This window comes from Mesoplodon densirostris, chromosome 1 (genome assembly GCF_025265405.1).
Source record: "Mesoplodon densirostris isolate mMesDen1 chromosome 1, mMesDen1 primary haplotype, whole genome shotgun sequence".
Taxonomy (NCBI): domain Eukaryota; kingdom Metazoa; phylum Chordata; class Mammalia; order Artiodactyla; family Ziphiidae; genus Mesoplodon; species Mesoplodon densirostris.
Genome location: NC_082661.1, coordinates 88,531,430 through 88,545,762, shown reverse-complemented (window position 1 = coordinate 88,545,762; position 14,333 = coordinate 88,531,430). Strand labels below are relative to the sequence as shown.

The window sequence follows — 14,333 nt, the reverse complement described above, 5'->3', positions numbered from 1 at the left end:
TCACTGGCCGCGTGATTTGGGAGCGTCCGTGTGGGCCACGAGGGCCGGTGCGGAGATGCAGCAGCTACCAAGAGGGGGCTGCTGGCGTGCGGTGCTGGCTCGGGCCCGCCGCGCAGTGTTCTTTGCAGGGCCCCGCGGGGCCTCGGGCGGCCCGGGTTGCGCTTGGGACGCCCCTTCCGGAGCCGGCGAGCTGCGGGGCGAGCTTGACAGATTCGGGGGCGTCTCCGTGCGCCTGGCGCGGCTGGACGCAATGCACCGCTTGGACCCGGTCGCCTTCCAGAGGGCCTTGCAGGGCAAGTGCGCCTGGTCCGAGGCTCCCCTGCCTTTCTAAGGAAGTAACCGCGGCCCCCACCCCCGAGTCGCGCCTGAGGGAAGGAGAGAGGGCGTGCGTGACCCGCAGCCGTTTTCTGCTTTTCGTTCTTGTGCCCTTGGCTGGGAGGTCTCTGAGGCGGTTGGGTGAAATGGTGACGAACTCAGACTTTGGGATCGGCAGCCCTTGTTTCTGGTCATCTTTCTAGTGTGTGACCTTGGGCAAGTTCTGTAAACCACCGTTTTCTCATCTGTAAAACCAGGTAATAGGAGCTCATGGGATGGCTGAGAGATAAATTGCATAATGCATATGAAGTGCCTCGCACGGTATCTGCCACGTATTTAACGCTCAGTAAATGTTTGTTGATGTTACGCTCTCGTTTACTATCACTTACCGACCCTTCGTTTCGCCGGACACTTTGCCCAAGGCAGAACCATGGCACTTTCTAGTACAGGTGGTGGACAGTGAGTGGGCCAGAGAGGTTCTGAGTGGTCTGTTTGTGCACAAATTGGGTCAGGAGCTGTGGCGCCTAGAACTAGAGTTTGCTTTTCCTTAGTAACAAGCCTTTTGTGATTCACCGGGGAGATTGGTGAGTGGTTTCAGTCTCCAGTGGGAAAACTTGCCACTCTCTTTGAACCTTGAGTCCTGTGATAAGAAAGATAGCTTGGATGGAGGAGCCTTCACTTTGAGAGCCCGTGATTTGGCGGAGCAGCCTGTTTTTCACACTGCCCCTGAGGGCCCTTATAATCAACTTGAAAGCACAGCATGGAAACTCATCCTCTCACACTTAGAGGAAACAAAGTAATCTGTATCCTATGGAGCAATATGGCAAGTGAGCATCTATGGAAATATAACTGAGCTAGTCGTTTTCATCTTCAACCATCCTCAGTTCTAAACTGTTTACCTCTTCACCTTGTTTTCTCTCCTGGGGAACAGCTGCTAACTACAACAGTGTTAACAGTACGAGAATCAAATATTCATCCTCTAATATGAGCACGTTTGTGTGGGTAGACACAGGTATTTATTGTACACACTTGTTACTTGTTAGTGATTAAAGCATTACCTCAGTCAGGAAGGCAAAGCAGAAAGTGGGTTGGATTTGGAGTCACACATCCAGGTTTCAAGTCCCAGGTTCTGCCACATGCTTAACCAGGCATTAGGAAAATCACCACTGAAAATATTTGCCTCTTAGGTTGCTCATGTGAATAATGCCCACTCTAACTACTTTACTGGATAGATGTGGTAATCAAAGATAAATTACATGAAACTAATTTATAAACTCTGAAGTACCATATTCTTTTGTATCTTTTTAATAAATTCTTTTGTACTTACTAAGTGCTGGACACTTTTAAGAACTTCAAAAGTATTGATTCATTTAATCCTCATACCTGTGAAGTAGGTACTATTATTATCCCCATTTCAAAGATGATGGTACTAAGAGACAGATTAACTTCCCCTGACTCTAGAATTTGTTCTTGGATGCACTATAAGAGCTATTGCTGTTTTTTTTTTTTTTTGTTATTCAGTCAAACAAAAGTGAATGGTATTGCCTATAAAAAGAATCTTAAAATTATCTGAGAAGAAAGCCTTGTAGGAAGTCTAAATGTATTCTTTCTTTTCAAGTAAATAGAACTGATTGCCTATAATGTATTAGCAATAGTTGTTTTGCACCTTTACATGTTGAGGTCTATTCTTTTACTGTTCATGTTACTGATAACTAAAGTTAGATGGATGAAGAGGTAATATGTTGCTAAGCTTCACATATATCTGCATCAGCGGGGAAATAACACTGGTTCTGGTTGTTGCTGTGCCACTCACTAGCTGTGTGAGTTTAGACAAGCAAGTCATTGAATAGGAATTGAGCCCCAGTGCATAATCTCATGTTAACCTGGAGGATTGCAAATGCACAAAATATTAATTAGGATTAGAAAAACAGACAGTAACAGGTGTCATCGGGCAATGTGTAGTAAGTTCTAGTAAATCTACTAGAAAGTAGTCCTCAGGTTCATATTTGGAAAGCACGTGAGGAAAGCTTATTGTCAAAGAGGTGGTATGTGAGCTCACTTTGAGGGCTGGATCTGAGCAGAGGGATGAGGGAAAGAGGAGGAAAAATCATTGAAGTTTATTAGTGGAAAAGAGAAGAAAGAAAGCATTTTAAAAAGGATTCTTAGGCTTTGAGCATTGGAGCCATAAAAATGCCTGTAAGCAAAACTAAGGTGGCTGGTGTAGGAATCAGTTTTGAATATAGGTGTGAAGTTTGAGGCAGCAGCCTTCAGGAGATGTGAGCAGCTGAAGAGCAAAAAAAATGCAGTGTTCAGTGAGGTCAGGACTAGGTTGTTAGTTGTTAGCTGAAGCAGTAGCAGTGGACAGATTCTCCAAGCCAGAGTGTAAAGAGAAAAAATAGGAAACAAGTGACTATACTTGTAGAACTTCAGCTTTTTCGTTTGATTGGAATGATTGGGAAGGAGGACACGGGAACTTTCTGGGGTGATAGAAATGTTCTATAACCTGGACTGGAGTGTGGGTGGCACAGATGTATGCATAGGTCAAAACTCATCAAATGTTCACTTAAGGTTTGTGCATTTCACTTTATGTAATTCTGTGTCAGTTTTTTAAAAGATTTGATCAGAGAAGAATTGATGTGAGAAGGACCTGAAGGGGCGCCAGGGCCCCAAATCAAAAGGTCCGTTAAATTAAGGCTCCCACATTGACTGTCACTGTGTTAGGCACACTGACTTCAAAAAGGTAGAGAAAGATGGTCCTTAACCAAGAGATGCTTACTGCAGAGGCCATAGAAGAGGAGGGAAAGGAATCTAACCATTAAATAAATAATCAAGTCTTTCCCCCTCTCTCCACACACACTTTACAGGATTGTTGTAAAGATCGCGATGGTGGATGGAGAAAGTGATCTGAAAAGTTTTTCTAAAACTGTGGAAGTATTCATTTCTTCACCTATAAATTAGGGGTGATAATACCTGCCTTTCATGTTGTGAGAACTTAATGAAACAGTGTATCTAAAATGTCTGGAATTTAGTAAGGGCCATATAAATGTTAGCATCTTTTTTCCCTGGCTCAGTCTCAAGTAATAAAGTAAGAGAATTTAAAGTCAAAGACCGAAAATCTATTTTAATGTTTGTCATGGTATAATTTGTAATAAAGGAAAGTTAGAAACAATCTAAATGTCCAAAAGTAGGAGATCAGTTAAGTAGTTTATGGTATACCTATATGAGGAAAATTACACAGTCATTAAAAATGTGTGTACATTAAAGAATTTTAATGGCATAGCAAAACGTTTATAATATGTAGTTTAAAAAATGTTGTAATTATATATGGTATGTCAATTCCAAAATTATATTCATGCAAAAAATGTCGATTTTAAATTTGTGTGCTAATGTGAAGTTTTGATTTCTTCATTGTACTTTATTTTGAAAATTTTCTAGAACTATCATACATTATTTAACAACAGTTATATTTTTCACCTTGAAATGTATAAACCAAAAAAATATATATATGTGTGTGTGTGTATATATATGTGTGTGTGTATATATATATATATATATATATATATATATATATATACACATACACACACATATATATTAGAGACAGGACTTTTAAAGGAAGAGTAAATAAAAGACCATAATAGTCATTTATAAAGATGAAAACCAAGATTGTTAAAAGGAACAACAATGAAACGGTGTTTTATTTAAATCAATTTATTTGTTCATTCTAATACAATTATTGAGCACCAGTTATATGCCAGGTATTGTGTCAGGTGATATATAAAGATCATCACTATATTGACTTTATTTTCAAGGAATTCAGTCTGGTGGAAAAATCATATATAATTGTAATAAAACGTGGTAGTTTACGTGCTGCTGATGTATGTGAACAGTACATTTTGCGATTCCCCCGTGCCGCCCCCCCCGCCCCCAAAGAGAGCTAACTAGTAAGGGAAGTGGAGCTTAAACTTGGCTTCCTGGAGGAGGTGACACCCAGAGATGAGTTTTACTTTATTCCACTCCTCTCACTGGAAAATATTTACAGATGTTTATCTTCTGCGTTTTAGCTGCAATACAGAAATGGAGATCAGAAGGTAGAGTAGCAGTATGGCTGCACGTTCCCATCCTCCAAAGTCGACTTATTGCCCCTGCCGCTTCCCTGGGCTTCTGCTTTCACCACGCAGAATCGGACTCATCCACGCTGACTCTGTGGCTGGGAGAGGGGCCCAGCAGATTACCAGGATATGCTACACATCAAGTGGGAGTTGCAGGTCTGTTTCAAACTAATGTTAATCACAGTTAACTTTTTAAAGGTTCACCCAGTTTCTTCTTACAGATGAGCCAGTAGTTGGTTCATGTGGAATGATTAAGTTGATTAAATGATTGTCCTCCTTGGAACTGCAGCTAGTATTGATACTTTAAATAGATGAAGTTTGCCTTATGAATCAGCAGAGGGCAGCACAGAGAACAATCAAGTTTAGTTTTCCAAAGGATATGTTTGAACATGTTTTTCATGGATATGTGAACTTCACTACTGAAATAGTAACAATGAATTGGGATCAGGGAATAGATTCATTTCATTATGGTAAAACATATTAGTACTAATTATGTGATTTAGTAAAATAAAAGATAACTTTTAAGTTGAATTTAAGGCAAAGCAAACCAGTTTTTCAGTGATTTGAACATTACTTCTTAGAGACATTTACATTAAGTCATTGTGCCAAGCAGTTGTTTTAAAATAGCATAATTTAAATACAGAATTTTGAAGTCACTGGTTAGCTTCAGAGACAGTCTTGAGAGAAGACTTGCTTTAGGTGAAGACAGGAGTTCTCACATTGTAGAGAGTGCATCAGAATCACCGGGAGGGCTTGTTAAAACAGATTGCTGGGCCCCAGCCCCAAGAGTTTCTCATTCAGTTGGTCTGGGGCGGGGCCTGAGAATTGCTTTTTCTAATAAGTGCTCTGCTGCTACAGCTGCTAGTGTTGATGCTGGTCCTAGGACTACCCTTGGAGAACCAGGGTTAAGAAAACTAGATTTCCAAAAAAACAAAAATAGGAAAGAATCCTTATGATTTACTATGAAATAAAGCAGTAATATGTATTATTAGTAATTTGTTAATAATAGTATTATTTGCCTTTATATAATTTACAAGAGTTTTTAAAGGTAGTTTGCATCTTTGAAGTGTTTTAAAGGAGTTGTTAAAGGATTTCTGTTTTCTCTGTCCACGGTCTCACTCCCCTCTAGCAAGTAGAGGCAATTCAGCAACTTCCCATTCAGCTCTACTTCAAAAGACCACTTGAAAATTTGATGGCAGCCTTACACTTCGTGGAAAAGACATAGAGATAATTATCAATTCATTGGTACAGACTTTCAAAGCAGAGTTTCCAGTTAGTACTACAGATTTGGTAATATATGCGTAAAGAGTATCCTATGAAGAACTTGTTTATAACCAAGTACAATATGGTATATTAGAGTTAAGATACGCCACAGGAGTTCAGGGAATGAGAGGTTGGAAACTTCATGAGAGTCTTGAAGGCCAGCTAGGATTTGAAGTGGCTGTTGGGATCAGGAGGTTGTGTAAGGAATTCTTCTGGGAAGGTACAGAGTTTTTAGGTGAAGAGAGAATAGCTGACACTTGTTTATAAGCTGCAGAAGGCGTAGCTGGTGAAGGGAGTCACAGCCCGCCACCCCAAGTGCCCCTTTGGCACGTTGATCATTCTGAGCTTTCTGCCTAAAGCAGAGTATAAATTTCTTCTACCACGAAGAGGAGAACATTCTTGTCACTGGAGCTGGGGAGTTGGCACAGAGATGAATCTGTGCAAACAGCCATTATATTCTGTTAGTTCCCCATATAGTTCCTAGTCACTTTTTCACAGTTTATCTTCCTTAGCCCACACCCCTTTTCCTCTTGTCATTTCTGCACAATTTATCCCTCTTTCTTAAAATGGAACATAAGCCCCTGGGTCTAACACTTTGGGAGGATCTTCACTTCTTTCTATGAAGTTCTCCACCCCTACTCAGGCCACGTAAAATTATTAACATCAAATAAAATATATATACTTCTTATCCATTTATCTGTACTTTGTCAGTTCAACTCACAGGTCCCAGACACAGAACCTAAGTGGGTAGAAGAAAATCTTTCCTCCCCTACACTGGAATAGAGTGAGCTATGGCTCTCTTTCTGTTCTTCATGCAGCAAGCTTTTATCTGCCTCAGAGCCTTTAAACCTACTGGCTCCTCTTCCTTCAGTGCTCTTCCCCAGAGCTTTGTTTATTGAGCTCTTTAGAGCTGAAATATCTCCTCAGAAAAGCTCCTGACCTTACTGCATAAAATAGAGTCCTCCCACCTGCCAGTCCCATCATCCTTTGTCCCTTTATCCTCTGTTTTTCTTTATAGTACTTACCACAGTTTGAAATTGTCATATACTTAATTGACCCCACAATAATATAAACTCCACGAAGGCAGGTATTTTATCTGTCTTGTTTACCATTTTATCCTCAGGCTAAACACAGTGTCTGGTATAAAGTAGGTGCTCAATAAGTATTTCTCGAATGGTTAGGTAGATCTTCAGTTGGCAATGTCAGCCCTCTGAAAAGGCAGTTGTAGTGTGGTGAAGGGGCAGTGTCGCACAGTGAGAAGAATACCTGCTTGGGACCCAGACAGGACGTCAGTTTTAGGGCTGTGTGAAGTTGGGCACTCAAAATTATACCACTCACAGGATTATTATGAGGAATAGCTGAGATAATGCACCTAAGGCACTTAGTACAGTACCTGACTAATCATAATATAATAACCTCTATTTAATCCCTGATCTCTTTGGGTTTATTTAACTTTTATGTTGTGACCAACAGGGGTCGCTCACATTGTGTTTAGCTGTGCTGATTTTGGCTCATGTTTATAGTGAATTAGGAAAAAGTTCAATTTGAGCAATCACAAATTATTAAAATTTAAGAATAGGTTTTCCTGGCATTCTATCCCTTGTAAAGTCCAATTAAATTACAGTTTATATTTTCTAATAGAATCCAACATTAAATTATATCTCACTTTGTGGTTTTCCTTCTTGGCTTTGAGATACTAAAATGTGGTGTTTCAATTTCAGAGACCATTGTTCTTCCTTCTGTTGCATGTATCTATTCCCTACTATATTTTACCTTTACATAGTATTTATCACCATCTCATGTTCTATGTAATTAATTTTTTATTTATTTGTCACCTCCTCAAACACACACCAGAGCACGAACCCCATAACAATGGGGAATTTTATTTTGTTCACCACTATATCCCTAGCACCTAGAAAAGTACCTGACACATAATAGGATCTCAATTAATATGCTATACATAGAACCTGTATGTATTATATATAGGAGTTCGGTTAATATTAAAAGAATGGATGAATAAGTGGAAAATATGTTTTTAACAGTATCTTCCCACATTATGTAAATACAAATAATTTTAAAATTATAACATTTAAAGGAACCTAATACAAATCATTAGTGTCATTTGTATTTTTGACCTAGCATTACCCAAAGAGAGAAAAAAAAACTTATTTTTGAGTCACTAACATCTAGTAAAATGCCTAGTACACTGGGCAATGTATATGATGAATGAATAAATGAAAGCAATGGACTAAAACTTAAATATAAATATTCCAAAGCAATATTTTGGTAAGTTATAACATTGTGTACATAACATGGTAAAGAAATTTAAGTGCTTTAAGGAGGCAGTCTTGAACTGAATATTGAGATATTTGAGATTTGGATCATCAGGGAGCACAGCCCATGTTTATACATAGTGATTCAAGGAATAAAAATGAGAATGGAAAAGTCAATTCATTGATTCAATAAATCTTTTTAGGCATTTAAAATTGGACACTAATAGATGATCTTATTTGCAAAACAGAAATAGAGACACAGACATAGAGAACAAACATATAGACACCAAAGGAGGAAGTGGTGGTGGTGGGGATGAATTGGGAGATTGGGACTGACACATATACACTATTGATACTAGCATAAAAATAGATAACTAATGAGAACCTACTGTATAGCACAGGGAACTCTACTCAGTGCTCTGTGGTGACCTAAATGGGAAGGAAATCCAAAAAAAGGGGATATATGTATACATAAAGCTGATTCATTTTGCTGTACAGTAGACACTAACACAACATTGTAAAGCAACTATACTCCAATAAAACTTAATTAAAAAAAATAAAATTGGACACTAAACACTAAAAAAGTATAGAGAGATTAATTTATACTGTCAGGAATAGATGATCTAGAGAAGGAGATGCAAATGATTATCCTACGAGTTAGCATGTGCTAGAACCATCATTGGTACTCTAAGTTGTTAAAAGAACCTAGATAACTGAGCAACTGATTTCTTGCTGGAGAAATTTACAACTCTTCATGAATGAGGTGGTTATTTGAACTAGGCCTTCAGGGATGGGTAGGATTTTGATGACCACAGGTAACAGTGTGGGAGTAGTCTGAGGTGAATGAAATTCATATTTCTCAATTATCTTCCCCCCCCAACAGGAGCTGTATTTGATGAAAATACTAGAAAAATATTGGTTGTACAAGATCGAAATAAAGTAAGTTGTTTCTGCTTTATAAATTGCTTTCTAAATGGTCTATCTAGAGAAAAAGTGTAGAATTTTGATATGCTCAAAGAATTATAGAAAGATATTTTTTTAATTTACTCTGATCAATATTTTTTATTGACATATGCTTGATTTACAATGTTGTGGTAATTTCTGCTGTACAGCAAAGTGATTCAGTCATATATATATATTCTTTTTTTAAATATTCTTTTCCATTATGGTTTATCATAGAATATTGAGTATAGTTCTCTATGCTATACATTAGGACCTTGTTGTTTATCCCCTGTACATATAAAAGCTTACATCTGTTAACCCCAACCTCCCACTCCATCTCTCCCCCAACCCTTTCCCCCTTGGCAACCACCAGTCTGTTCTCTATGTTCATGAGTCTGTTTCTGTTTCATAGACAGGTTCATTTGTGTCATATTTTAGATTCCACACATAAGTGATATCATATGGTATTTATCTTTCTCTTTCTGACTGACTTAGTATGATAATCTGTAATTGTATCCATGTTGTTGCAAATGGCATTATTTTGTTCTTTTTTATGGCTGAGTAGTATTCTATTGTATATACGTACCACATCTTCTTTATCCATTCATCTGTCAGTGGACATTTAGGTTGTTTCCTAGTCTTGGCTGTTGTGAATAGTGGTGCTATGGTATGAGGGAGTGTTCTAATTTCATTGATTTACATGTGGCTGTCCTACTTTGCCATTTGCTGAAGAGACTGTCTTTTTCCCATTGTATATTCTTGCCTTATCAAAGATTAATTGACCGTAGGTATGTGGGTTTATTTCTGGGCTCTCTATTCTGTTCCATATTTCTGTTTTTATGCCAATACCATGCTGTTTTGATGACTATAGCTTTGTAGTATTGTCTGAAGTCTGGCAGAGTTATACCTCCTGCTTTTTTCTTTTTCTTGAGGATTGCATTGGCAATTCTGGGTCTTTTATGGTTCCATATGAATTTTGGGATTTTTCTGGTTCTGTGAAAAATGTCATGGCTAATTTGATATGGATCGCATTAAATCTGTAGATCACTTTGGGTAGTATGGCCATTTTAACAATATTAATTCTTCCAATCCAAGAGCATGGGATATCTTAGATATTTTTAAAGTCATTTCTAAGGAGTTGTTGATCATTTGGATACTTATTTAATCCAAAAAACACTTATCCAGGCCTTAAAAATGTCAGAGTAACCTCAGTATTCCTAAGTATTATTTTATGACTACAAAAAAATTATAAATGGCTGTATTTAATTAGGAAGACAAACTCTGTTTCTAACAAGCTATTAAGATATTATTCCACTCATTCAATATTCATCGAGCTCCTACTCTGAACCAGGTGCTAAGAATACAAAGATTAATAAGACAGTATCCCTGATGTCCTGTAGCTTACTATCCATTTGGGAAAGTAGTCATATAACAGATTGTTAACAATTAACTTCGCCTTTAAAAAGCCCCTAAAGACTTCTCCTTGGAAGTAACATTTAAACTGGGTCTTGAAGAATGAGTAGGAGGTTCGAGGCAAAACAAAAACAAAACAAAACAAAAACCAGTGTGGGGAAGGGAGGTGGGGTAGAAAAACAGACTGAGAAAATTACAATTGCATATATAAAGGCACAGAGTTCAGAAAGGGGCTGATATGGTGTCTTAGTCCATTCATTCTGCTATAACAAAAATACCATAGACTGGATAGCAAAACATTTTTTTTCCTAGTTATTATTTTATTTTGGAGTATAGTTGATTAACAATGTTGTGTTAGTTTTAGGTGTACAGCAAAGTGATTCAGTTATACATATACATGTATCTATTCTTTTTCAAATTCTTTTCCCATTTAAGTTATTAAAGAATATTGAGCAGAGTTCCCTGTGCTATACAGTAGGTCCCTGGTGATTATTTTATATATAGTGGTGTGTATATGTTAATCCAAAACTTCTAATTTATCTCTCCCCACCACGTTTCCCCCACCTGGCAACCACAAGTCTGCTTTCAAAGTCTGTGATTCTGTTTCTGATTTGCAAATAAGTTCATTTGTCTCTCTCTTTTTTTTTTAGACATTTCACACATAAGTGACATCATATGATATTGTCATTGTCTGACTTCATTTAGTATGATAATGTCTAGGTCCATCCATGTTGCTGCAAATGGCATTATTTCATTCTTTTTTTTATGGCTGAGTAATAGTCATTGTGTATATATATACCACATCTTCTTTATCTGTTCATCTGTCCATGGAAATTTAGGTTGCTTTCATGTCTTGGCTATTGTAAATAGCGTTGCAATGAACACCAGGTTGTATGTATCTTTTCGAATCATGCTTTTCTTTGGATATATGCCCAGGAGTGGATTGCTGGATCATATGGTAATTCTATATTTAATTTTTTAAGGAACCTCCATACTGTTCTCCATAGTGACTGTACCAACTTACATTCCCAGCAACAGTGTAGGAGGGTTCTCTTTTCTGCACACCCTCTACAGCATTTATTGTTTGTAGACTTCTTGATGATGGCCATTCTGACCAGTGTGAGGCAATACCTCATTATAGTTTTGATTTGCATTTTTCTAAAAATTAGTGATGTTGATCATCTTTTCATGTATTTGTTGGCCATCTGTCTTCTTTGGAGAACTATTTAGGTCTTCTGCCCATTTTTTCATTGGGTTGTTTGGGGTTTTTTTGATATTGAGCTGCATGAGTTGTTTGTAGATTTTGGAGGTTAATCCCTGGTTGGTAGCTTCATTTGCAAATATTTTCTCCCATTCTGAGGGTTGTCTTTTTGTCTTGCTTATGGTTTCCTTTGCTATGCAAAAGCTTTTAAGTTTAATTATGTCTCATTTTTTATTTTCATTACTCTAGGAGGTGGGTCAGAAAAGATCTTGCTGAGATTTATGTCAAAGAGTATTCTGCCTATGTTTTCCTCTAAGAGTTTTATAATGTCCAGCCTTACATTTAGGTCTTTAATCCATTTTGAGTTTATTTTTGTATATGGTGTTAGGGAGTGTTCTAATTTCATTCTTTTTTTTTTTTTTTTTTGTGGTATGCGGGCCTCTCACTGTTGTGGGCTCTCCCATTGCAGAGCGCAGGCTCAGCAGCCACGGCTCATGGGCCCCCAGCCGCTCTGCGGCATGTAGGATCTTCCCGGACCGGGGCACGAACCCGTGTCCCCTGCATCAGCAGGCGGACTCTCAACCACTACACCACCAGGGAAGCCCTCTAATTTCATTCTTTTACATGTAGCTGTCCAATTTTCCCAGCACCACTTTTTGAAGAGACTGTCTTTTCTCCATTGCATGTTCTTGCCTCCTTTGTCATAGATTAGGTGACCATAGGTGGGTGGGTTTATCTCTGGGCTTTCTATCCTGTTCCATTGATGTGTATTTCTGTTTTTGTGCCAGTACCATACTGTCTTGATTACTGTAGCTTTGTAGTATAGTCTGAAGTCAGGGAGCCTGATTCCTCCAGCTCTGTTTTTCTTTCTCAAGATTGCTTTGGCTCTTCAGGGTCTTTGGTGTTTCATACAAATTGTAAAATTTTTTATTCTAGTTCTGTGAAAAATGCCATTGGTAATTGGATAGGGATTGCATTGAATCTGTAGATTGCTTTGGGTAGTACAGTCATTTTCACAATATTGATTCTTCCAATCCAAGAACATAGTATGTCTCTCCATCTGTTTGTGTCATCTTCCGTTTCTTTCATCAGCATATTATAGTTTTGAGAGTACAGGTCTTTTGCCTCCTTAGATTTTTCTTGTTCCCTGAAATAAGCTTGTGTCACTATAAACTTCCTTCTTAGAACTGCTTTTGCTGCGTCCCAAAGGTTTTGGATTGTCGTTTTTTCGTTGGTAGGTATTTTATTCTTTTTGATGCAATGGTAAATGGGATTGTTTCTTTAATTTCTCTTTCTGATCTTTCATTGTTAGTGTATAGGAATGCAAGAGATTTCTGTGTGTTAATTTTGTATGCTGCAACTTTACTGAATTCGTTGATGAACTCTAGTAGTTTTCTGTTAGCATCTTTAGGATTTCCTATGTGTGATCTCATGTCATCTGCAAACAGTGACAGTTCTACTTCTCCAATTTGGATCCCTTTTATATCTTTCTCTTCTGTGATTGCTGTAACTAGGACTTCCAAAATTATGCTGAATAAAAATGGTGAGAGTGCACATCCTTGTCTTGTTCCTGATCTTAGAGGAAATGCTTTCAGCTTTTCACCATTGAGAATGATGTTAGCTGTAGGTTTGTCATATGTAGCCTTTATTATGTTGAGGTAGGTTCCCTCTGTGCCCACTTTCTTGATAGTTTTTATCATAAATCAGTGTTCAATTTTGTCAAAAGCTTTTTGTGCATCTATTGAGATGATCATAGGGTTTTTTTATTTTTATTCTTCAGTTTCTTAATGTTGTTTATAACACTGATTGACTTGCGGATATTTAAGAACCTTGCATCCCTGGGATAAATCCCACTTGATCATGGTGTATGATTCTTTTAATGTATTGTTGGATTCAGTTTGCTAGTATTTGATTGAGGATTTTTGTGTCTATGTTCATCAGTGATATTGGCCTGTAAATTTTTGTGTGTGTGTGTGTGGTATCTTTGTCTGGTTTTGGCCTCATGGAATGAATTTAGGAATGTTCCTTCCTCTGCAATTTCTTGGAAGAGTTTCAGAAGGAGAGGTGTTAACTCTTTTCTAAATGTTTGGTAGAATTCACCTGTGAAACCACCTGGTCCTGGACGTTTGTTTGGTGGGGGGTTTTTAATCACAGCTTCAATTTCAGTATTTGTGAATGGTCTGTTCATATTTTCTATTTTTTCCTGGTTCAGTCTTGGGAGATTGGACCTTAGAATTTGTCATTTTATTGGCATGTAGTTGCTTTTAGTAGTCTCATATGATCTCATGTATTTCTACGGTGTCTGTTGTAACTTCTTTTTTATTTCTAATTTTATTGATTTGAGTTCTCTCCCTTTTTTTCTTGATGAGTCTGGCAAAAGATTTATCAGTTTTGTTTATCTTTTCACAGAACCATCTTTTAGTTTTGATCTTTGCTATTGTTTTCTTCATCTCTGTTTCATTTATTTCAGCTCTGATCCTTATGGTTTCTTTCCTTCAACTAACTTGGGGTTTTGTTTGCTCGTCTTTCTCTACTTGTTTTAGGTATAAGGTTAGGGTGTATATTTGAGATTTTTCTTGCTTCCTGAGATAAGCTTGTATCACTATAAACTTCCCTCTTAGAGCTGCTTTTGCTGCATCCCACAGGTTTTGGATCATTGTGTTTTCATTTTAATTTGTCTCTAGGTATTTTTTGATTTCCTCTTAGAATTCTTCAGTGGTCCATTGGCTGTTTAGTCACATATTGTTTAGTCTCCACATGTTTGCGTTTTTTACAGTTTTTTTCTTGTATGTGATTTCTAATCTCAAAACGTTG

The 14,333-nt window shown here is 37.6% G+C and overlaps 1 protein-coding gene across 3 annotated transcripts in view; it reads left to right on the top strand.

Moving 5' to 3' along the window:
- NUDT6 (nudix hydrolase 6) overlaps nucleotides 1-14,333 on the top strand; it is a 36,115-nt gene that overhangs the window by 114 nt on the left and 21,668 nt on the right. The window contains exons 1-3 of one of the 3 annotated variants that reach the window (XM_060105707.1): nucleotides 24-293; nucleotides 4,380-4,583; nucleotides 8,847-8,902. In XM_060105707.1, coding sequence (XP_059961690.1) covers nucleotides 56-293; nucleotides 4,380-4,583; nucleotides 8,847-8,902 — 498 coding nt within the window. In that variant the 5' untranslated portion in view covers nucleotides 24-55. Of the gene's footprint in view, nucleotides 1-23; nucleotides 294-4,379; nucleotides 4,584-8,846; nucleotides 8,903-14,333 lie in introns of those variants that run through there. The other 2 variants (XM_060105708.1, XM_060105709.1) reach the window with 2 other exon arrangements.